The 26,473-nt window shown below is 37.6% G+C and overlaps 1 protein-coding gene across 1 annotated transcript in view; it reads right to left on the bottom strand.

The window, feature by feature from the left end:
* The window catches only part of LOC144454172 (regulating synaptic membrane exocytosis protein 2-like), a 238,910-nt gene that overhangs the window by 57,512 nt on the left and 154,925 nt on the right, over positions 1-26,473 (bottom strand). Inside the window, exons 4-5 of the mRNA XM_078151795.1 lie at positions 22,076-22,286; positions 908-919 (exon numbers count right to left, since the gene is read on the bottom strand). Coding sequence (XP_078007921.1) covers positions 908-919; positions 22,076-22,286 — 223 coding nt within the window. The remainder of the gene's footprint in view (positions 1-907; positions 920-22,075; positions 22,287-26,473) is intronic.

Below are 26,473 nucleotides of genomic sequence, written 5' to 3'. Positions count from 1 at the left end.
CTGAAGAAACTGAGACCCAAGCAGGTTGAGTGATTGCCCCTTAGTCACACACACACACACACACACACACACACACACACACACACACACACACATCACCCTGAGCCACTCAAAAGGATCTGCTCCTTATCATGGGCTCTCCTCAATTTTTAGAGATTCCTCAAATCAAAAGTTTCATAACATCGAAAAATTATATTTGATTTAATAAGCATTGAAGATAGGTCCTGAAGCACTTTACAGCTAGCTTAAGTACAAATTAGACCCTTCACAACAGGCTAGCATGGACTACCAGTGGCCAATCCTTTGTCCCAAACCCAAAGCCCAGAATATCATTAAATTATTATAATGTTTATACTTAGTGAGGGGAATATAATATTAACATTTCAAATGTGTCATTAAGGAAATTTTAATAATCTCCTACATATAATCAACTTCACAGTGCATTGTTCACAAGAATCCCTGCTGGATACTGGTGTGGACTTGTTAGCTCTTCTGCTAGAACTAAGACTAGATTGCAAATCTGATTTACCTACACCCCCAAATTTTAACTGTAGAAAATGTTGAGTTTAGAAAGTCATGTTGTGAAAAAGTAAAGTGACATTCAAGTTTTGTTTCATGGAAGATTAAATAAAATCTTCTTAAATAGAATTCTAAAGAGGTATGCTCTCTTAAGAAGTCAAATAAATTATAATCAATCATTTTACACTTTAATTATATATAAAAAAGATCTTAAAATGTTTTTCTTTCAGATATATAATCGCACATCAAACTAGTTCTTAATGAAAAGCAATTGTCATGCATCAGCTCTTTAAAATAACAAAACATAAAAATAATCATAAATTCTAAGTGTGAAGTTATCAACAGTGCTATTATCAATAAATAGAAGAAGACAGAAAAAGGCTCTAACCACTTTGTCCTCCTGGTGGGAAGGTCCATGAAAGCAAGAAAAAAAGGACAGAGAAAGAAAAGGAAAAAAGAATTACTACCATTCTGAAAGCAAATAAGATTGTTCATAAATAATAAATTTTAGAAAAGTATAAAGTAACATCATTTGATTCAACTATGAAAACTGTGATAGGAAAAGAATAATATAACAATTTTAGTTTAGGTTTAAAAAGCATGCTATGTTTTGTAGTAAGTAGTAAGATCCATGCAAATAGAACTATTTCCACAAGAGCAAATTAATTCCCCAACGTAATCAGAAAAAAAAAAAAGATTTCTACATGGACAAATGAATTCCTGAGTAATTGATCTCTAATAGAAAAATTGACAAAATCATGAGAAAGATTCTATATACAGAGTCAATAAACACACACCGTTCTTAGCTTTTCACCTGAATATTATAGAACCTCATCCTACCAGAAAAAATTCTGTTCTCATTTGAAGTCACTATATTGTTGCTAAAGCATTAAAACCAGGGTGGGCTTTGTCTGAGTAACTAAAAGAAGTTTTTAATACTGAGAAAATTACTGACAATAAAGTTGTAACACTGAAACTAACATTTTTTCCCAACATAGTATGTGACAATTTCTTTAAGTAAAGATAAGGATTACACTTGTGATCTCACCGGTACAGGTAACTCTTGAATGAGGAGACACCTTTTACTAATTCAGGTCAGCATATTCTCTTAAATTTATAGTCAGTATTGCAACTCTGTGACTGTAAGTCAGAGCCCTGACAGGGTTGCAACTCAGTTTCAGAGAATGTGCTGAGCCCCTTTGGGTGTCAAACCTGCAGCCCACATAGGCAGCAGTTATCACAATCCTGAGTGCCACTCGGAATCAGATTAAAATGTAATTGGGAAATATTTAACAAAATAAATAATTCAATAAAACATAAATAACATCACCTTTTGGGAGTCAATATGTGGCCTGAAGGGATATTTATGTGTAGATGAGTGGCCCCATTGCTATTTTAGTTTGACAGCACTGGTCTAGAACACTAAGTTAAATCATTTTCAAAGGATCATATGGCTAGTATGTGTCAGAGGCAGGATGTGAACCCAGGTCTTCCTGGCTTTGACAGCAGCTTTCCAACTAAGCCATTATACTGCATCTCTTCTTTAAATTATAATCTTAAAATATAGATCCAAGTAAGAAAAGGGCAATAATGACTTTTTTGCAAGACAATTGGGCAATGATTGCCCAAGGTCACACAGCTAGTAAGTGTTAAGTGCCGGAGGCCAGATTTGAACTCAGGTCCTCCTGACTCCAGGGCTGGTTGGTGTTCTATTTACTGTGCCACCTAGCTGCCCCAATAATGATTTTTTTGGTCATCAATAATGCTCATTTCATGCTTTTATGATCTAAAATATATGAATGCTTATTTCACATCTTAGTCAAATGGAATCTTTCCAGAGTTAGATAGATGAAATGATTACCACATTCTAAACATGTCTCTTCCTATTTCATGACCACACTACAACATTTCTTTTTCTCTTTCAGTAGATAAGTAGATGATAGATGGATAAACAGAAGCATATAGTATATGCCTACATACATACATGCATGCTTATAGAAAGAGAGACAGAGAGAGATGTATTTAAAATGACAATAATAAATACCTCCCTTGGCAAAGATGACAAAAAATGGTCACAGTCAACATTGGAGGGGTTGTGGAACAATAAGCACACTAACATATTTCTGATGGAGCTATGAAATGATATAATCATTTTGGAAGGCAATTTGGAATGATGAAAATAAAGTGACTAAAATGTTCATAATCTTTGAACCAGAGGCTCCTTTACTGGACCTAAGGAAGCCACTGATAAGGAGGTCCTCATATATGCCAAAATATTTAGAGCAGTACTTTTTGTGAGAGCACAGAATTGAAAACAAAGTAGATGCCCATCAGTCATGGAATGGCTAAGCAAACTGAGGTGCATGAATGGAATGGAATAAATATTACTGTGCTGTAAGAAATTATCAATGTGATGAATACAGAGAAGCGTGGAAAGATCTACATGAACTGATGCAAAGTTAAGTAAGCAGAAGCAAGAAAGCAACATATACAATAACTACAGCAACACAAATGGAAAAATCTACATACCAAAAAATAAAAAAATTAATGTTACAAGAATATAAAGATCAAACACGAAGGGACATGAAAAGATATTCCCAATCTACCCCTTTGTGGAGATGGGAGGTCCACAAATTTTCCGCATTATACATGTTTTGGGACTTTTTCAATACATCGATCAGTTGTGCTGACTTCTCTTTGGTTTTTTGGAGGGGTTTTTTTGTCTTTAAGAAATACTATTTGTTATATGAGGTGGCCTTCTTGGGAGGGAAAAGGTGGATCCTGGGGAAAACTATGATGATGTGAAAAAAGACATTAAAAAACTTGTTTTAAAAATATTTCTCTATTCTACATTTAGAAATCAATTGTCACTATTTGGAATATGAAACAATATTCTGATTTGTTAAAAAAAAAAGTAAATGTTATTTCTGCTACTTAGTTATCATGGGCTTTATAGGATAGGAAAAGGGACTGAACGTTATTTCATTGGCATAGGGAATTCTTGGATGAGGAAATTCCCTCTACTTATGCAGATCAACACCTTCTCTGCAACTTTTATACAGTCTTAGAGAGTTAGCTAGAACAAAGGTCCCCAACTCACTATCCCCAGCTGCATGCAACCCCTAACACTCCCACATATACCCAGAACTGAATAAAAATGTAATTGGGAAATATTTAACAAAAATAAATTAAAATGCAGTAAGATACACATAACATTAATTTGTGGTTTTCTAATGCAGCCTGCAAGGATCCTTTTCTATTTGAGTATGACACCACTGGCCTAGAGCAGTGAGAAGTAAAGTGACTTGCCCAGGTTCACTCAGTCAGTAGATGTCAGAGGCAGGACATGAACTCAGGTCTTTCTAGAGCCAAGGCTTGCTGTCTATGACACTATGACACATTGCCTGTTTATTAAATCCTATTCATTTTATTTTGCAATGTCACAGCTACGTACCATTTTTAGGCTGATGTCCAGAAATAGGGAATAATAGGCTTCCTAAACTCAAGTCATAGATTTTATTTATTCTTTCATCCAGCATTTATTAAGCATCTCCTATGTGCTAGGCACTATACTTGATGTAGGTGATTTGAAGAGAGAAATGAAACAATCTCTGCCCTCAGGGAGTTTTTTGTGGATTTTTAAGACATGGAAGCCTACTTTATTAAAGGAAGAAGATTCCCAGTAGCCTGCAGGTGTGAAATACTCACCAAACTGAAAGAAAGTGACAGAATGTTCTCTTGATGCTGATAATTGTTAAAATAAGCTTGTTAAGAAGTCATCCCTTGGGTATGTGTGACAAAAGGTTTAGCAAACTTTGAGTGCTTGAAAAACACAGAATTAGTGTTCAGTTTGAGTGACTGTATGAAAGTGGAAAGAGTAATTAGTGAAATGAAGCAGCTGTATAGAATTGGTGAGAGTGTTAAGTGCTGAGCCAGTGATTAACCATGTTGGTTGGGGAGCTTGATTTTCAGGGAGTGTTGAGGGCTGAATGACCAGGCAAACTAAGAGTACATTTTCAGACTCTGGGTGGACTCTCTGAGTCAATTCTATTTTCAGAGTGTGTAAGTGAATACTAAGTTATAGATATATGAGGACACTGGGTTATAGGATGAGTCAGAAGCATGCTTATGTCTATGGAGCTGCTCAGAAAACTGCGTGGACCTGGTTCCTGATATCAAACCTCAATAATCCTGAAGCAGTGATGACAGAGCCTTGGAAGATATGATCAATCTGACTGACACAATTCTGAGCCCCAGGAATGTCCACACATGGGAAAGGAAGTGCTAGAAAGAAAGGACCATGGAGAAGAACAAAAGATGATAGACATACAGACATAATACGAGAATGCTTCTTAGGTCACTGTAGCGCCTATGTCCAGTAATGGTGGTGGTGGTGATAGTAGTACTAGTAGTAGTAACAGTAGTGATGGTACTAGTGGTAGTGGTGGCAATGGTAGTGGTAGTAGTAATAGAAGCAGCATAGTAGATTGCTACCTTGTGCTCTCTGGGACTGTCACCTCTCATTTTGGACACCAAGTCTCTCTTCATGCAGCCTGAAGGACTGAGTTAGCCAGAAGAAAATCATGAGAATGTGTATAATGCAAGGGCCCATTTCAGTGAGAGTTAGACTAAATAATTGCTAATTCTAAGACCTATGATGCTATTAACTATCATGATGTAATGGAAAAAGCATAAGACATAAAGTCAGAAAACAGAATTGAACCCAGGTTCTGCTACTTACTGGCTACCTAACTATGGGCAAGTCATTTAACTTTTCTGAGCCTCAACTTCCTCTTCATAAAATGCAATACTAATATCAAAGCACTGTCATGAGGGAAAACCTTGGTAAACTGTACAGGACTGCATAAGTGTACATCAGCATTAGCAAATTTATCATTCACAGCATTGCTGTATTTCTATTTCTATCACCAATCATTGGCAGATGAATGGAATGTTCCTTAGTTTACTGCAATTACTACAACCTATAATAGCAGTAGGAGAGACAGTAGCTTACTCTCTCATCAGGACAGGGACCACGAAGCATCTAAACTCTCTTTCTCACCCAAAACTTAACACAGTGCTCTGCTCGTAGTAAGCTAGCATTTATTTAGCACTTTAAGGTTTGCAAAGCTCTTTACATGCAATATCTCATTTGATCCTCACAATAATCGAATAAGATAGATGCTATTATCATTCCTATTTTACATACCAGGAAACTGAGGCTGAGAGGTTAAGTGACTGGCCAAGGGCCACACAGCTAGAAAGTGTCTGGGATAGGATTTGAACTCAGGTCTTTAAATGAATACAATGAATGTTTGTTTAAAAAAAACAATCTAATGAACTCCCATTGCTTCAACTACCATGGCTCCCAAATCTGTGACTCCTCTTCTGAGCTCCATACCCATATCTCTGACTTTATTTGGACATCTCAACCTGGGTGTCTGCAAAGCACTTGAAACTCAAAATGGTCAAGACAACTTTCCCAAATCATTTTCCTCCTTCTGTGACCCTAGTTATTCTACCTATCATCTGTGTGTTTTTTGACAAGTCACTTAACCTCTCTAGACCTCAGCTTCCTCATCTACAAAATTGGGGGGGTTGGGATTAAACTGGATGAGATCTAAGGTCCCTCTTATCTTGAAATCCATGACCTATGGCCATATAATTTCTGCCTATATTACCACCATCTACCTGGGCTCCTGTATTTGAATCTTGGTGCTCAAAGAATATACATTTAAAGAAGAAGGGACCTTGGTCTAGTCTAATGCTACCATTCTACAAATGAGAAAAGTAAGACAGACAAAGTTTTAAAAACTTGCCTACAGTTGTACATGTAGGAAGTGTCAGAGCCCCGGATCTCTTATGCCAAACCCCACACTATTCGATAAACTCCAGTGGCTCCCTGTCCCCCCAGAGTCAAATATAAAATCCTTTGCTTGGCTTTTAAAGTCCTTTAAAACTGGGTCCCTTCATATCTTACCAATCTTCTTGTATCTTACTCCCTTCCATGAATTATTTGATCCAGTGACACTAGCCTCCTCACACATAATACTCCATCTCCCAGTGCTGAGCATTTTCCCTGCCTGTCCCCCATGCTTAGAATGTTCTCCTTCCTCATCTGCTTTCTAAGTTTCCCTGTCTTCTCTCAAGTCTCAGTCAAAGTTCTACCTTCTATAAGAAGCCCTTCCCAGTCCTCCTTAATCTTAGTGCCTTCTCTCTGAGATTATTCCTAATTTATCCTGTTTGCATATAGATGTTTGCATGCAGTCTCCCTCATTAGACTAAACTGCTTCAGACTGTTGGTTGTTGTGTCAGACTCATGTCTGACTCTTCATGACCCCATTCAGGATCTTCTTGGCAAAGATCCTGGAGTGGTTTGCCATTTCCTTCTCCAGCTCATTTTACAGATGAGAAAACTGAGGCAAACAGGGTTAAATGACTTGCCCAGGGGTCACACAGCTAGTAAAAGTCTGAAGCAAGATTTGAACTCAGGAAGATGAGTCTTCTTTTTATGTTCATCATTTACCACTGTGCCTGGCACAGAGTGGGTGCTTAATAAATGTTTGTTGACTGACTGTTCAACACTACTGCCCAGGCACTATTATTTTTTACTCTTATCTCTTTTACAGGATTACAGGATTTAGTACCAAAAGGGACCTTTGGGATCGTCTCACCTAACTGTTCATTTTTCAGACAAGGAAACTGAGGCCTGGAGAATTGAAGTGGCTTGCCTACTACGACATAGATATTAAGTAGTAAAGTCAGGATTTCATCTCAGGTTCTCTGATTCCAAATTCAGTGTTTTTCCATCACAATATATTATTCTCTTCAGATATCCAATAAGTTACTATGTTACCTCCCAAATATTTCTTCCAGTCGTCCTCTCTTCTCTATTCCCATTGCCATCATAAAAGTACAGATGCTGACTAACATGTGTCTAGACTCTTTCATTCTCATCTCTATATTGTACCTCTTATAATCCATTCTTTGTACTGCTGATAGACCTCTTTCTAATGCATAAATGTGCTCAGGCCATTCTTTGGCTCAAAGCCCTTTCTCTGGTGGAGGTTTTTTTGCTCACTAAGTTCTGATTCCTTTTCCGATTGTCACTGTCCCTTCCAAACTTCGTTTCATGAGGCAGCCGAAGGAGTGCTGCCCCTCGAGTCAGCTCTGAGGTAGCTTCCCTTCTTCCCCAGCTGCAAAGCTACTCTCAGTCTCAGGTATGTGTTTATAAAAGCTAGATCATATCTATGTCCCTTCTAACTCGGGCATTTTATAATTCTATACTTTCTTCTACTTTCTTTGTACCCTATCCAAACTGAACTACTGATCATCTTCCATGCACCCCCTGCACTTTTGTGCCTTTGTCCACATTTTTCCTCTATGTCTGTAATGTCCTCTGCCCAAGACACAATCTCTAATGACAAAATAGACACCCATCCTGTGAAGGGCCACTTATTAAAGGACACTTATTAGATATGCAAACCCCGGGCACCTCTCTCACCCTTATCAGTTTCCCCACTAGGAAATAGTTTGTTTCCTCAGCACAGAGTAAAAATGTACCTCAGAATGCTGTGAGAATTAAATGAGGTAAGGTATGCAAAGCACTCTGAAAACCTTAAGTGCTACATAAACTTTGGCTGCTGTGAGTGGCAATAACTGTATGACTTTGCAAGGCTGTATATGGCTCAGGAAGCTCTAAAGGACATATTTACTAAGTGATAGGCAAACTGGACTTTTTATTAGGGAGAGCTCCTTATGAAATAGCCATAATGCATGCCTAAGTTAGCAAATTGAAGTATATCCCTTCCAGTTAATATTGCTTTGCATTTATTCACTTAGTGTAGATTCAGATTTCAGCTTCTGATTAATCAAAGCATCACTCCCCAAGGTCCCCAAAGCCTTCCTAAAGTGCCAGTCTGAAGTCACATCATCACATGGACATAAACCTGTCAGTTGATAAAAAATGTATTAAGTGTGTACTATGTGCCTAGCATTGTGTCAAGTGCTGAAGATACAAAGGCAAAAGACAATCCCTGACCTCCAGGAGCACACAATCTAATGGAAGAGACAACACGCAAACAACTAAACACAAATAAGCTGCATAGAGGATAAATTGGAAATAATCAACAAGGGGCAGGTCCTAGAATAAAGAGGGATTTAGAAAGAATTCCTGTAGATTTTAGCTAGGACTCGAAGGAAGGCAGGAAACCAGGAGACAAAGGTTATGCCCAAAAAGCACAAGCTCTGGCAGATTCTACCATGTTGGGAAGATCTCAAGTATGTTCCAGCAATAGATTGTGTCTACTCAAAGACCAGCCTACCTAAGTGTAGAGAGACCCTACCACAAGGCTGATTGCTTGGTAATGAATTCCCTGGTTGTTAAAACTCATGAAACAAAGAAAAAATTCAATAGCTTTGGTCATGAGTGCCTCCATTTTGCTTCTGGAGTGATGTTCTCAAGAGTGATGGTATCAAACCTTAAATCAGATGCTTACTAGCTGTGTGACTAAACAAGTCACTTAAACCTCTGTCTGCCTCAATATTCTCATCTATAAAATGGAGACAGTAATAGCACCTACCTCTCAGGGTTGTCGTGAAGATTAAATGAGATAATATGTTTAAAGTGCTTAACACAATGCTGGACACAGAGCAGTTGCTTAATATATGCTTGTTTCCCTCCTACAGGGTGATAAGTTTGAAATATGGTCATGAAGGTAGTTTAGTGCCAGTTTCTGCAGGGCCTTAAAAGCAAAATTAAGTTGTTTATATTTTATCCCATAGGCTGTAGGAAATCACCGAAGATTTATGAGCAGGAGAGAGGTGACGAGAGACTGAAATAGGATGGGAACAGTGTGAGTGGAAAGGAGAGAGTAGATACAAGAGCTACTGCTTAGGTAGAATCAACAAGACTTGGGAACTGACTGGAAACGGGAGTAAGAGAGAGGGAAAAATTAAAGATAATGCTGAGGTTTTGAGCCTGGATGATACAAAGGGGAAATGGGAAGTTGGGTTCATAAGGCCCTTTATTTACAACAATCTTATGAGGCTGGGAGTATAAGTATTATTATTATTATTATTACTATTTTGTAGGTGAAAAGCTGATATTCACAGAGATCATGTAATTTGCTCGTGATCAAAGAGATAGTATCAGGTAAAGATAGGATTCAAACCAAAGTCTTTCAGTTCCAAGTCTTAGTATGCTACAAAAGTGCCATTCTAAGGTACTCTGTCAACAAAGAAATCTAGCATGGCGTAGAAATTACATTCTTTAGAGATGGAGAGACTGAATCATCTTTCCCAGTGAGGAGGAAATGGCAAAAGGGTAGGGCTTGGGGTAGGGGAGATAAATTGCCATATTTACCTTGCGATGATGTAAAAAAAAAATTCAAGTAGAGAAATCAAAAGGAAAGAATAACATTAATTGGAAAGAGATGGATGCCAGTGGAAAGGTAGGTCTGAGGTCATTATTTAAAATAATTGAATACAACTGAATAAAGGCTAACTCTACTATCAGACATGAGAAGATTGCAATCAAGGCTGTCATTTTGAAGTAAAACTATGGAAAGTACAACTAATTGTTTTTGTCATGAATTGTTTTGAATATTATGGACTTTGTTTTTGGATTCACATTGAAATCACTGACAGCTAGTCAATGCCGACAAGGTGCTAAAGAACTGAAGATGAGAATCACTCAAAGGGGAATGGAGACATGTATGTAGAGGGCAGACTACAAAACATTCCAAACAAAGGACTGCAAAGGAAAAGTTGTGTGTAAAGGATGTCTTCTAAGAAATGCATGGAAGAAAACATTGACTGGTTATGTGACCCAGAGCATGAGAACATATGTATTACAGTGAGTACAAACAACTATGCTTCCAGAGGACTAATAATGAAACATAGTATTCTCTTCTTGACAGAAAGGCGATGGACTCAAGATGAAGAACCAGACACACATTTTAGATACAGCCAAATGGAAATTCGTTTTGTTTGACTATGTGTATTTGTTACAAGGGCTTTGTCTATCTTTTTCCAATAGGGGAGGAATAGAAGGATGGGATCACAACAACAAAAAAAGAAATAAAAGAGGGACACTGGGGCATCTTTCTTTAAAGCAGAGAATAAAACAGAAGGAAAATCAAAAAGAAGAAACATTATAGCTCTGCAAGTTAATTTTTAGAAAAGTGAGATATATGTCATAGAGAATTGCAGTTTCATGAATAATCCTTTCTTTTTGATCTATATACAGAAATATCTATTTTTATTTGTCATTTATATATCCAACTTATTATACTGTAATTTCCTTGAGGGAAAGAACTGCATTATATATGTATGTGTATACACATACTTACATAGACATATATACATATATGTGTATGTATATATCCCCTGTCCCTGCCTCGTACAATACCACACTATCCATAGTAGGCACTTAATATCTATTTGTTACATGGAATCATAAAACACTATAAACATGTGGGTTATTATTATTAGGAGGGTTCTCTTTTCATATACCATCATGGCTATCTTTCTTCTGATTCTTTCTTCTACAATCAGTTTTGAAAACATTTTTCCCACTTCTGCAAAATCTCTCTGCTGGCTCCTTCTGTACTAACATCAAATTGCTTACTCTGAGTTTCACATGATCAGACACTCTGACTAGTAAAGCTTAGTTCATCTTTATAATTCACCTATTCACAAAACTAGACTGCCATTTTCACAAAATCAAGCAAACAGTCACAGACTCACCAAATTTTGGAACTGGCAGGGAACCCAGTGGCCCTAAGTCTACACCATACCTCAGCAAGTCTCCATCTATAATATGTTGGGGATGTGGGTATTTAACCTTCACTCAAGGACAAACCTCCAATGAGGAGGAACACAGTAGATTAGTAACTAGAATTTATATAAAATTTTAAGGTTTGAAAAGTGTTTTCTATTTGCCCTTCAGTCATTTGATCTTCCTGGCAACTGTGAGGTAGGTGCTATCATCTCCATTTTACAAATGAGGAAACTGAGGCTGAGAGAATTTACTTTCTTGCCCAGGGTCACACAGCTAGAAAGTATTTGGGGAGGATTGAAAATCTGGTCTTCCTGACTGCACCAAAACACTGAGCCACCTCTTAATCTGTCAATCAATCAAAAAGTATTTATTAAGCACATGTTCTCATTCAATCATTCCTCTTGTCCAACTTTACATGACCTCATGGACAAAAGTCCATGAGGTTTTCTTAGCAAAGATACTAGAGTAGTTTGCCATTACCTTCTTCAGTGTGTCCCCATTTTACAGACTAGGAACTGAAGCAAATAGGGGTTAAGTGACTAGCCCAGGGTCACACATCTAGTAAGTGTCTGAGGCCACATCTGAACTTAGATCTTCCTGACTCTAAGCACAGTGCTTTACCCACCACACTATTTAGGTGCCACTTATTAAGCACATACTATGTGCCAAACTCTGAGAAAACAAAGATTAAAAAAAGGAGGATCTATTCTTTCTAGGACTTTATAATCTGTTGGAGAAAAGAGTACGTAAGTGTGTATATGGATATGTATATATATGCAGTATAAGTATATACAAACTAAATGCAAAGCAAATACAAGATAGGTAAGAAAGCAGTTAAAGCTATCAGGAGAAACTGTGGGGAAGATGGTGGTACCTCCCAAACATCTATTTTTGTATGGCTTAACTTGTCAGGAACCAATTCTTAACATCAAGCCTAAAATTGTCTTTTTGCAACTTTTACCCATTTCTCCTATTTCTGCCCTGCAGGCCGCCTGAAAAATGTCTAGTCCCTCTTCTCCCATGACAACCATTCTGATCCTTGAAAACTGCTGATTTTCTCCAAGTTAGTTATCCCCAGATCTTTCAGCTAATTTCCATATGATACAAACTCAAGTTCTCCATTATCCTGTTGCCCTTCTCTAGATGGAATCATGGTCCTAACCAAAGCATGTAGTTATCAAGGTACAAAGTAGCTAGGTGTCACAGTGGAAAGAATGCTAGACCTGGAGTCAGGAAGACCTCAGTTCAAATCCAGCCTCAGATGCTTACTAGCTGTGTGATCCTTGGCAAGTTACTTAATGTCTGCCTCTATTTTTCTCATTTGTAAAATAAAGATTATAAAAGTACTTACCTTCCAGAGTTGTCGTGAGGATAAAATGAGATATTTTAAGTGTTTTGCAGACCTTAAAGTGCTATATAAAAGCCAGCTATTATTTTTACAAAACTTCAAAGAATAGAGTATAAAAGAGGTGTAGGGAAGAAAGCATGAAAATTGTCTGTGTCACTTCATATAATTTAAATCCAATATTTAGGCTCATCATAATACTAGTAAGTCACTCTAAGATGTTACTTTAGACTCAGAGAATGACAATTTCATTTCCCCTATGGAGAGCCAATTACCAATTTGTCATCCCCCATTGGGGAGTAAAACAATCCATTCAGCATGCTATTTGGTACAGTGGAACTAAAAGAACCCATGGCCTTCTGGGACCCCAACTCTACAGTGGGAATCTGTACACCTATGTGGAAACTGAGGAGGACGGCAGCTTGTTGCTTCAATGGGAAGGATGCTCTGGACTAAGAAAGGCCAGGGAGGAATCTGATCCATTTGGGTGTTAAGAACAGGGGAAGAAAAGGATAAGGGTTTCAAAAGAGGAAAAGGGTGCTACAGAAATTGACCTCTTCTCTGAACTTTCATAACCCTTTTTAAAATCTCCTTAGTCCCATGCTGACATTTTGCCTTATGGTGTTATATACATACATACACACATACATATGACATATAATGTCATATACTAAATACAGTGTCATATATTAAAAGGCAAAATGTCAATGTGGGACCAGGGAGGTGTTATATGATATACATGTGTGTGTATTATGTGTGTATATGTGCATGTATGTATATCACACACATGTATGTACATACATGTGTACACTGTGTATATATTATATATAAGTAATTCATTACTTCCCTTGCTAGTAATATCTTATGCTCTGTGAGGGTATGGAAAAATCATTTCCACTTCTACAATTTTGTTTTAAGGCCTATACTTATTTTTCTGCAAGGATCTCAGCCTACTATCAGCCTTGCTAGAAGTAGACTTTGCTGTATCCAGAGGCCTGAAAGCATTAATGAAGCTTCTCTAAGTGCCTCCGGAAGAATTTGGCTGAATGTTTTCAGATGTCAAATAGAAAATACTCATGTAATGTTGCTTTCTTCTGTATGCACAGTCACTTGAAGGGATAATATGACCAAAACCTTGCAGTTGATCATAGAAGTCTAAGGTAGAAAAGCTATGTAGAGGATTAACCAACCAACCAATAAGGATTTATTACATGCTTGCCATATACCAGGATTATAAACATAGGCTAGGGGCAGCTAGGTGGCGCAGTAGATAGAGCACCGGCCCTGGATTCAGGAGGACCTGAGTTCAAATCCAGCCTCACATAACACTTCCTAGCTGTGTGACCCTGGGCAAAGTTACTTAACCCCACTGCCTAGCCAAAAAACAAAAAAAATAAAAAATAAAAATAAACATAGGCTAATCTCATCCAAGAGCAGGTCAGCATATCTTCAGAAAATAGAATGGAGACACTTTTACATACGCAAACCATTTAATTATCCCTCAACAATTCTGAGAAGTTGGTCAACTTTTCTGGTCCTTCACTTTTAAGTAGCTACCAAATGCCAGATCTAAAAATGACATTTGATTTAATAATAGCTGGCATTTATATAGCATTTGAAGGTTCGCAAAGCACTTTAAATGTTATTTGCTCCTCAAAACAATGCAAAGAGGGAAGTGCTATTATTATCTCAGTTTTATAGATGAGGAAACAGGCTGAGGGATGTTAAGTGACTTGTTCAAGGTCACACAACTAGTAAATGTCCATTCTAGAATTCAAACTCAGTTCCAAAGTTCAATACTTTATTCAGTTGCCACTTAGATCTCTTGGTTATATTCACAACAATTATGTAAATATTGTTTTGCTGCTGACATACTTATGTTCAAAAAGCTTCAACTAAAAATAATTATCTTTCTTCACCTACAGAAATTACAGTTCTATTTTCTTTGAATCTGATGTTCAGTTTCTGGGTTTTGTTTTTAGCCACTGGTGCAGAGAACTTCTACTACGTAAACTCCCTCTATAAGTTCAAATTGACACCCATTCTACAAGACTAGACTCATTGAAAAAGACCCTGATTCTGGGAAAGATTAAAGGCAAAAGGAAAAGGAGATGGCAGAAGATGAGATGGACAGACAGTGTCATGGAAACAACCTCTACAAAATGAGAGGGTTGGACTTCATTCCACCCAGCCATTCCACTGTGCCCTCTAGAATACCTGTTTCACAGGCAACAAACATCCCTTCATCTTAAATCTGTATCTCTCCCACTCCTTCTGTCAACTAGCTCTTACTGAAACCTGGATTCCCCTTGACGACATACCTCCCTGGTCACCCATTCCAGTACTGGCTGCACCTTCACTCTCCTCGGCTTACTGATCAAGGTGGGAAAGTTGGAATATTCCATTCTCCTCATTGCCACTCCCAAGATTTCCCCTTCCTCCATCACTCAGTAACCTCCATTAATTTCAGGTTTGCGCTCTTCATATCTACCAACCAATTAAAATCCTTGTAGCTGTTGTCTACAGACTTCCAGGTGACTCCCCTTCCCTCCTCAATGAATTTAATACCAGGATCACATTTTTTCTCTCCTCTTCAGCTCTTGCCTTCATACTTGAGGAATTCCACAAACATATTGACTCTCCCTCAAATACCCTAACCACTCAGTTCCTCAAGCTATTCACCTCCTACTCCTACACCACACCACAGATACACACAAAGATGGTCATACTCTTTATCTTGTTATCATCCACAAATATACTGCTTCTATGCTCAAGAACTCTGAAATTCCCTTGTCTGACCACAATCTGATTGGCTTTTCATCTGTCCCTCTGCCTTCCCTTACAAAACTATACTCTTAATTCACATCATCTTCTCCAATCCCTTGACCCCTCAGTTCTCTCCCGGGTCAACTTCCCTACACTAGCCCTCTCTCCTTTTCTCCCCATCTTGATCCCTTAGCAAACCAATTCAATTCTGCATTGTCCTCTTCCCTTGAATCCCTAGCCACCAATAATATTACCAATTATGCCAAGCCAAAACTCAGCCTTAGATCACTCCCACCCTTTGTCACCTTTACTCCTAAACACATGCTACTGAACAAAGGTAGAGAAAATGACATAGCCATCCCTACAGATTCACTATATATTTATGTTATATAAACTCAACTAGGACCTCACTGCTGCTAGGCAATCCTACTATACCTCTTTTATCAGCTCACTATCCCACTCTCTACAGTGGCTCTTCTAAATCTTTTCATACCTCCTCAAACCTCCCTGCATCCCCCCATTCCCACTCTCTCAGCTGAGAACCTTGCCTCATATTTTACAGAAAAATTGAGGCCACTCTCCAAGAACTCCCTCCTCTCCCCTCTTCCTCATCTATTACTCAGATGACTCCCGCCACTTTCTCCTCCCCACCTCACAATGAAGCGGGCTTACTCCTTACCAAAGCTAACCCCTCTACTCATTCAAATGATTCCATTTTACATCCCCTCTTCTAACAGATTGCTCCCTCTGTCAACCTCACTCTTTTGCTTATTTTCAATTTCTCCCTGTCTATTGGCCCATTTACTGCTACCTACAAACATGGCAATGTTTCCCCAGATGGAGAAAAAACCCTTCACTTTGATCCTCCATCCCCACTAACTACAGTTCTATATCTCTTCTGCCTTTCATAGCTAAACTCCTTGAAAAGGTCATAGGTGACTCCTAAGCAAATAGGTATTTCCACTTTCTCTTTTCTCACTCTCTCCTTAACCCTTTACAATCTGGCTTCTGCCCTTACCATTCCACTGAAACAATCTCTTGGTTGCCAAATCCAATGCCTTGTCTCAATCCTTATTCTCCTTGGCCTCTCTGTAGCCTTTGATCACTCTCTTTGATACTCTCTTCTCTCTACGTTTTTGGGACACCACTCTCCTGGTTCTCTTACTACTTATCTGACTACTCCTTCTCTGTCTCCTTTGCTGGATCTTCAATCAACATATCCTCTATTCTTTATGTGCAATATCTCCAGAATAGAACTCATTATCTTCTCGTAAATTGTTCCCCTCTGCTACCTTTCCTATTCCTGCACAGGGCAATGTCATCCTCCCAGTTCCTCAGGCCCACAATCTAGGAGTCATCCTGGATTCCTTGCTAATTTTCACCATACCTACCCAATCTATTGCCAAGATCTGGCAATTTCACATTTGTAACATCTCTCCATTGTCCCCTTCTCTCCTCTGACAGTATAGACTTTCATCACCTCATGCCTGGATTCTTGCAATAGCCTACCAATGGGTAAGCTATTCTCCCCACTCCAATTCATCCTCCATTCAGCCACTAAAGTGATTTTCCTAAAGCACAGGTCCAATCATGTGACACCATCCCCTCCACTTAATAAACACCAGTGGCTTTCTATCACCTCTAGGATCAAAGACAAAATGTTCCATTTGACATTCAAAGCCTTTCACAACCTAGCCCCCTCCTACCTTTCCAGTCTTCTTACACCTTACTCCCTGACATATACTTTTTGATTCAGTGACACTAGAGTCTTGGCTGTTCCTGAACGAGACAATCCATTTCTTAGCTTAGGTATTTTCTCTCACCTACCCAGAACACTCATGCTCACTCCAAGTACTAACCACCTCGGCTTCTTTTAAGACCCAACCAAAATCCCACCTTACAGGAAGCCTTCTCCAACCTCTCGTAATCTCAGTATCTTCCCTGTGTTATTTATTTCCTATTTATCCTGTATATAGCTTATTTATATATATATATATATATATATATATATATATATATATATATATATATATATATATATATATATGTATGTATATATTTGTTTGCAAGTTGTCTTAGCAACAAATTGTAAGCTCCTTGAGGGCAAGGACTGTTTTTTGCCTCTTTTTGTATCTCCAGTGTCTAGCACACAGTAGGCACTTAACAAATGTTTGATTGGTGGATGACCTCTAAAGTCCTTTCCACCTCTAAATCTATAATTTTGTGATTCTAAATCAGAAAATATGAACCTATGATCCTTCAAAGTATCAAAGTATTATCATAATTAATTATATTTGCTTAAATATTTAAGCTTAATTTTAGAATAAGTCATTTTGGACAAAAAAATGAATTAATATTTTTAAAAATCTAAGTGCCATATTACCTCCATCTGGCCCCGCAATTCATTTATTCTTTTTTTGCAGTATTCTAAATTTGTCCCCAAGAGAGAATTGACTAATTTTTTAGGGATGGATTCACATGAAAGAACCACAAAATTAAAATGAAAGCTTATTTTATCTTACTTTATCAGCAGATTGCTAAACTAACTCAAAAAAACAACTGTATAATTAAATTTTATACTACAAAGAACAATCTGCTTTTTAAAAATCTTTGTAACAATATTCTGCCCAAATTTCACTAGATTTGATAATAATGAGATATGACAGAAACAAAGAGAAATGTTAAATATCTACTAGAAGTAAGAGGCTATTGTCATTATATAAGGCAGCTGAGAATGGTTAAAGGGACACAATGAATACACCATTCTGTGGTTATTGCTACTGTTAGATCCCTTCAACAGAATGTAAGCTCCTTGTGAGCAGGAACCATTTTGTTTTAGGAATCTATTAAATGCTGATTGATTTGATCAGTGGAAATAGAGAATTTGTATTCAATTACCAGCTCTGACATTCACCTGCCTTACTTTGGAGGGGTCATTAAACTTTTTGGTCGTGTTTCCTCATTGGTAAAATAAAAGGATTGTACTAGATAACCTTTAAGGTACCTTTCTACTTCTGAATTTATGAATTTATGTAAAATCATATTAGCTACTATCATTTTCATTAATGATGATGATGATGATGACGATGATGATGATGATGATGATGATGACGATGATGATGATGATGATGATAAATTTATTTAATTGAAGCTGACCAGGAGAAAGAAGCTCTATCACTTCCTTTTCACTCTTTAATCAAAATGGATGAGGGGCTAATGTTAGCTCCCTTAATATTCTTGTCACTTAAAGCCAGGGATGTGCTGAAGCTAGCTCAAGCTGACATGAAAGAGTTGATTGTTAAATTTTCAAGGTGAGCGTTCACACCAAAGAAAATGGAAAATGCTACAAATCTGGGCTTGGTTTATTGTTTTATTGGTGTCTTGCCTTAAAAAAGTGATGTTGAAAATGTTAATAGAACCACTGAAAAGATCAATTTCCAAAAGATATATTATGTATAAACTATACGTATTAGTCCTTAGTACAGTATTTTTCTTTTTCTTTTGGTTGTTTGATGTGCAATATGTTTTTGTATGCATGTGGTAAAAAATAAACTTTGATCTTCCAAAAAAAATTCAGGTTAAGCTTAAAAGTATGTCATGAAAACAGTTTTTTCAGGGAGTCTGTTATTAAACACTCATTAGCACACCCCTGTTTAAAGTTTAAAAGGAAGAAGGGGGAAACAAGAATATGAAGTGACTGCAAAGGGACACCTAGGGAAATTGCAAGGTAGGAGTTTGTAGGAATCTAGAGAAGAAAATTAAGAGGAATTGAAAGAAAGTTATTAGTTACAGACCAAATGAAAAAAAAGGGACAATGAGAAGACATGGCAAATGGGCCCTATTATGTCAGAGTAACATGTTAAAATATTTGCTTTTCCACAAAGAATCTAGGTAAGTATGAAATTGGTTGGCAAGACACAGTGAGAAAGTAACTAAGGATAACAGCTGCCATTAAGTGTTTTTTTTTCTTTTTTCTTTTTTTCTTTTTTTTGGCTAGGCAATGGGGTTAAGTGACTTGCCCAGTATCAAACAGCTAGTAAGTGTCAAGTGTCTGAGGCCAAATTTGAACTCAGGTCCTCCTGACTCCAGGGCCGGTGCTCTATCACTGTGCCACCTAGATGCCCCACCATAAAATTTTAAAGCACCATAAAGCACAGTTGATTTCAGTGTAGATCTCTTTACCTAAGCCTATTTGTATAAGCACAAGCTTACATATTTAAGCAAATATGAACAATCTCCTAAAGTAGGGCCAGCTACTCCATGCTACAAAAGCTCATCTCTTCAACAATATTCTAACAGTTATATTCTACAACCACAACTCATAGAATGCCATCTCAGAAGAATTAAAATCACAAGTCACCCAAAGGGGCAGTGGAAATACATGTAATGGATTAGTCATCCATAATATGTTACCAAAAATGATTTGTACATGTGAAGCAAGATGAAAGTCATCATCAAGGACAGGCGGTCTTATGGAATGGAGAGAGAATAGTCGAACCTCTAGTCCTAGGACCCACATTCAGATCCCAACTCCATCATTTGCTACCTGGGCAATTTTGAGAAAACATTTAAACTAACTGGGCCTCAGTTTACTCATATGCAAAATGAGAGTGTTCATCTGGATAACCTCTGAGGTCCCTCCCAGCTATAGCTTTATGACCCTATGAGTAGAAATGTAGTGGCTATATATGAATGACACATGAATGTCAAGAAAAGGAGATAGTGTAGTCATGTAGGAAGACAGAAGGACAATAGATGGAAATCCTGAGTGCTAGCTACACTGATATTTGTAGACTATTTTAAAAGAAAACCCTCTAGTGCACTGAGAAATCCTCTTTGAAGTATATTGGAATTAACAATAACTAATAATCAACATATTACATATATTTAACTTATCACTACAACATGAATTTGACCTACTTATTGTGAAAATAGAAATAGAATAAAAGTAGGTTTTGGTTTTTGTCCTGTCTTTTTTTTTTTTTTGGCGAGGCATTCAGGGTTAAGTGACTTGCCCAGAGTCACACAGCTGTGAAGTATCATGTGTCTGAGGCCGCATTTGAACTCAGGTCCTCCTGACTCCAGAGCCAGTGCTCTATCCACCACACCATCTAGCTGTCCCTTTTTGTTTGGTTTTAAGGAAAAACTATGGAGGAAATTACTCATGCTAAAACTAAAAGTTGGTGAATTAAAACTAATTTCCTAGCAAACTTTCTGTTTCTGGCCAATTTATAAACATAATGTTTCCAAAACACATTTGAAGATCATCTGTACTTATGGGGACTTTCTTGAGCAATATGCCATAATGGAAAGGGTACTAGATGTGAACCTGGGTTCAAATACCAATCTGACACCTTAGAAAAGTTACTTAAGTCACAACCTATGCCACCTACCTGCCTCTCTTTCACTTTCCTCATCTATAAAAAAGGAGAGTGCTGGACCTAATGATCTTCAATGTCCCTTTCAGTTCTAAATCTATGAGTTTATGTTGTTGCTGTTCAGTCATTTCAGTCATGCCCAACTCGTCATGACCCCATTTGGGGTTTTCTTGACAAAGATGCTAGTTTCCCATTTCCTTCTCTGGCTCCTTTTACAGATAAGGAAACTGAGGAAAACAGGTTAAATAACTTTCCCAGGGTCACCCATCCAGTAAGTGTCTGAGGAAGCTGAGTCTTCCTGACTCCAGATCTGTCACTCTATCCACAGAGCCACCTAGCTGCCTAATTTGATAACCTAATGTGTTAGACTGGAATAAAGTCAAAGCTTCAGTTTCTTCCTCTATAAAATGAGGGATTTGGATTAGATGATCTATGAAATTTCTACAAGTCCCTAGGGTCATAATCCTTTGAACTAAACTTGTCAATATGGGAACTCAATATATTTTAGATACATAGGTGGCCAAGGAAAAAAGAGAAATAGCATTAACCATTATTTACTCCTCAGTTTTAGAGTGTGACATAAACAAGGTTTGAATCTTAGCTTTGTCACTTGCTATCTGTGTGACCTTGGATAAGGAAGGATAGAAGGTAACAAGTATTTATTAAGTACCTACTATGTGCCAGGCATTGCACAATGTGCTTTACAAATATTATCTCATATGATCCTCACAACAGCCCTGTGAGGTAGGTGCTCCTGATACCACCATTTTATAGTTGAGAAGACTTAAGTAAAGGTTAAATGACAAGTCTAGGTCACATAGCTAGTTAAGTGTCTGAGATCAGAGATGAATTCAGGTCTTCCTGACTGCAGGCCCAGAACTCAATTATCTACATCACCTAGCTACTTCTCTTTTAATTGCTTCATCAGTAAAAGAAGGAAGTTGAACTTGATGATATTTAATGTCCCTGTCATCTCTAAATCCATTAGTTTATGAACCCGATCCTATTATCTAATGGGTTACATTGGAAACAAAAGAAAAAAAATCTGCATCATACAAAGTAAAGTAGAAAATTGAGATAAAGTCCTAGATAACTCAGACTGAAGAAAACTTCTTTTCCCTGAAATACCAAGATGTAAGTAGAGTTTTTTGCTTGGATGATCTGAATAATGACCTCAATTATCTATTTCATTTTGTTATTGTAAACCTGGCCATGATTAAATATGCTAAAGACAAATCATTTAAATGACTTGGCAATCCTGCTTAACCCAAGTCATTCGCATACCTTGTTTGAGCGCAAAGACACTCGCCCTCCACAGCGCGCACAGAATTTTGTTTGGCAATATGAACAGTTATGGCCACATCCATCGGCAAACTTTGTTTTATGGCAGATGCCACAAGTGGGAGCATCACCCTTCTGCTCTTGCTGCTGCTGGGATTCTTCCCCCATTTTCTTGACCTGCTCCTTGTACATTTCAAACTGCTGGTGCAATTTCCTGTTAGGAAAACAGATTGAAAAAAAAATTAGGCTCCCAATGAAAAAAATAAATAGTTCAATTCTCAAAAAAAAAATTATTATTCTAAGATTATGTAAGAAATGATAATTATAATTCATAATATAATTACAATATAATTATAAGAAATCTTTGAAAGTGTTCAAAACAACACAAATATAATATTTAGTAGGATGTAGAAAACAAAATAATGTGATTTGATCATTTCAAGAGGAATGTCTCTTTGGGACATTCAATCATGCCAATGCTGCAGAAAGTTTGGCTCTGTTTATGAATATTAGCTCAGACCTAAATTCATCACATAGATATAAACAGAGGGAGAAAGCCAACTGGACATCTATTTGGCATAAGACATGTTGAACTAGATTTGCTTGAGTCCAATTCTAAAATTATCTCTTATTACCTGTAAAATACCCAAATATCATTATGTCTTTTAAATGCTATGTTAAAATGATCTACGTAAGACTAGCTTATGAGAGGAAACATGTCATAGTAGTAAGAGTCCTGGGCTTGAAGTTAGAAAGCCTATATCCAAATCCTGCTTTGGGAATTTGCTAGTTGTGTGATCATGACCAAGTTACTTACCCTCTCAAAATCTCTATTTACTTATCTGTAAAATGGGAATAATAATACCTGAAGTATATGTTTCAAAGGGCTGTTATGAGAATCAGATATGATACTGTATAGGAAGGTTTTCACAAATCTTAAAGTGATTGATGATGATGATGATGATGATAACAATAATAATAATAACCTATACTTTTGTAGCACCTTATATAGCTGGCAATGTAGCTTCCATACATTTTCTCATTTAATCTTCATGACTATCTCATAAGGTATCTACTACAAGTATCATTAACCTCATTTTTATTTTTTTATTTTTTTTTAGTGAGGCAATTGGGGTTAAGTGACTTGCCCAAGGTTACACAGCTAGTGAGGTTCAAGGACGTTAAGTGACTTGTCCAAGGTCACCTAGATATCAATCTTCAGAAGAGGGATTTGAACACAGATCTTCTGACTCCACAAATAGTGGTTTTTCTACTGGACCACTTTACCTTACACCTCACACAATAAAGATACTAGTAAATGCCAGAAATGGGATTTAAACCAAGTTTTCTCCTGACTGCAGGTCCAGAACTCTTTTCATAAGATCATGATATTACTATTATTATTTTGGAGCAATTAAAAATGGAGTTCATTTGGCAAAAGAAATATAAGACCAAGACTTTCTTGAATCTAATTCTAAAATCTCAGCAATATTCACAGTATAGGGACCCCCCTTTATTATACTTTTGAGTGATTTTTTAAAAAATTATTTCCAATTAAAAATAGTTCCATGTTTTTTACTAAGAGGATAAGAAGGGGGCTGATCCCTTTTGGCTTTTAAAGTAAAACTGAGACCCATGAGCCTCCAACAGCTGAGACCTAGTCTCAGTGGGAGTGCCTGTAAGACTCAGAGATCATGAAGGACACCGGATGATTGGCTTCACTAATTGGTTAAATCTGTTCAAGAGTCTGGACACCAGTTGGCAGACAAAATAGTGAGAAATATTAGAAGTGGAACCAGAGAAACTGTACCAAAAAAAAAAAGAAGAGCCAAGTTTTAAAGACATAGAGGATGACACACCCCCATACTTCACCTCCACCCAAAAACAAGTGGTTTGAAGTTTCAGCTAATCCAGTTCTAAACAAAAATGTAAATTTACAGAATATTTCTGAAATCTTCAAAACTTTTTTTAAATGGCTTCAAACATTTTGCTAAAGTCAGTGACTATTAGAAAAAAAGGGGCTACAGAGGTCCTGACACCCATTCCCCAGTTTCTTCTACTTGTAATAGCTGTCTGCTCTTGGTGCCTCTACCTTTTCCCTAACTTACTTTTCAATCCCTTGCAATCTAGCTTTCAACCTCATCACTCAACTGAAACTGCTTTCTCCAAAGTTACCAATGAGCTCTTAACTGCCAAATCTAACTGTCCATTTTCATTCCTCATTGTTCTCGATCTCTCTGCAGCCCCTGATGATGATGATCACTCTCTCCCTTCCTCGATAATCTCTTCTCTTGGTTTTCTGGACACTGCTCTCTTCTGCTTCTTCTCCTACATATATGGCTACTCTTTCTTCGTCTCCATTCCTCAATTGTTATCAACATCTTTCCCCCTCTTGGTAGTTGTGTCCCAAGACTCTGACCTGGGCCCTCTTCTCTTCTTTCTCTACATTCTCTCTCTTGGTGATCTCATCAGCTCCTATGGATTCAATTATTATCTCTATGCAGACAAACTCACAGATCTATATATCCAGCCCTATTCTCTCTCCTGAGTTCCAGCCCTATGTAAGCAGCCATGTTTTGAGCATTTCTATCTAGATATTTAATAGATGTCTCAAACTTAACATGTTCAAAACAGAAATTATCTTTTTACCCAAAACCCACCCCTTTGAACCTCCCTATTTCTGTTGAGGCAGATGGCCAATTCCCCATTCACAAGCTCAGAATGACCCTTGATTCTTTATTCTCCTTTACCTACTGGATTTAGACAGTTGCAAAATCTCATCAATTCTACCTCCACATCTCTCACATCTGTCCTCTTCTCTTTACTCATATGGTTACCATACTTATTCAGTCTTTCATGGCCTGTCACCTGGACTATTACAATAGCCTCCTAATTGGTCTCCCTGCCTCCAGTCTCTTTTCTCTTTAAAACATGAGGTGGACCCACAATGAGTAGGTGAGATTTGTTCTGCTTGGCCTCAGGTGATAGAATCAGGAGTAAGAGATCTAAGTTGCAAAGAGTCAAATTTATGCCTGAAATTTAAAAAAAAAATACTTTCAAATAATTCAAGGCATCTAAAAGTAAGATGTGCTCCCTAGGGAGGTCATGGGGTCCCCATCATTCGAGATCTTGAAGCAAAGTTTGAATGATGAGTTGTCAGGCATGTTGTAGTAGATTCCTTTTCAGGTACAAGTTTGGTCTACCTGGACACTGAAAGCTCTTCCAACTCTGAAATTCTGTGATTTTAAGATCAATTTTTTCCACACCATATTGAAATGATAAGGAAGCCAGATAGTTTTCTTGACCTTGACTCTAACCACAAATAGCTCATTGTTTTTCCTTGCCTGTACTCCCACTGTGCCTGGGTATAGCTCTGAGAGGTACACAGATGGTACCAAGGCAGGGGTTGACAACCTATGGCCTCTGTACACAAAGAAGGTGTGCTATCCAACTTTCAGGGTTTAAAAATGGGTACAGAGGCAACTAAAACCAGAGTGGAAGAAATGGACTAGAAGGATAGGAGGAGTCATGAAAAAGGTGAATAATGGATTAAGCTTGTAACGGAGTAGATACAGACACATAAAAGGCTAGAGAGTAGAATTTCAAAGTTCTGAATCTTACCTATGATGTTTTCCTATTATATAACAACAAACATTTGTAGGTCTAATCTTGGGCCATTTTCCCAATAGCCTTGCCACCTGCCTTGTTTCTTAGACCACAGATACCGCCCTAACGGTTTAAATCCTTTCATCTCTGGCACCCCTGTCCAGAGGACTGGCTATTCTGTTTGGTGGCTGCCTCACCTGGTTCACTATCAAATCAACTCTACCATTATTTTTGAAAGGGATGTGTTAATCACTTTCCTAATGGCTCCATTTACCACCCCTATAATTTTCCAATCCAAAGTGTCCCTACTTGGCTAGCATTCCTCTTTGTACATGGTATTCCTCCATTATAATGCAAGCTCCTTAAGGATAGGAACTATTTTTGCTTTTGTATCTGTGACTCTTCTCTCCCCTCCCCCCTGACCCAGTACTTTACAGAGTGCTCAGCACATAGGAAGCACTGAATAAATTTTTTTCATCCATTAATTCACTCTTTCTAGTGTATGCTAGCTATCTCCACCTTCATACAATTTGTGAAAAATAAGAGTCCATCTTTCACTTGTGAAAGCCAGTGTCCCCTACCATTCCACCTTTTGAGAGTTAGCTGAGGAAGATTCTCCCTTTTCTCACACCTTTGCTCCTTAGAGTCAACAGCTTTCCCCATCACCATTCCAAACACTTATCAAAGGAGAATAATGATTAAAAACTGGAAAATGTTGATAACCTCAACATTATGCCAATCTATACTCTCACCTGGGACATGATAATATTGGAAAGATGCTGTGATAGGAAAAAA

The sequence above is a fragment of the Phascolarctos cinereus genome, unplaced genomic scaffold (assembly GCF_003287225.1).
Source record: "Phascolarctos cinereus isolate Bilbo 61053 unplaced genomic scaffold, phaCin_HiC Scaffold_4;HRSCAF=312, whole genome shotgun sequence".
NCBI classification, from domain to species: Eukaryota; Metazoa; Chordata; class Mammalia; order Diprotodontia; family Phascolarctidae; genus Phascolarctos; species Phascolarctos cinereus.
Note: the sequence above shows the minus strand (reverse complement) of the source record. Positions and strands in the feature narration are given on the sequence as shown.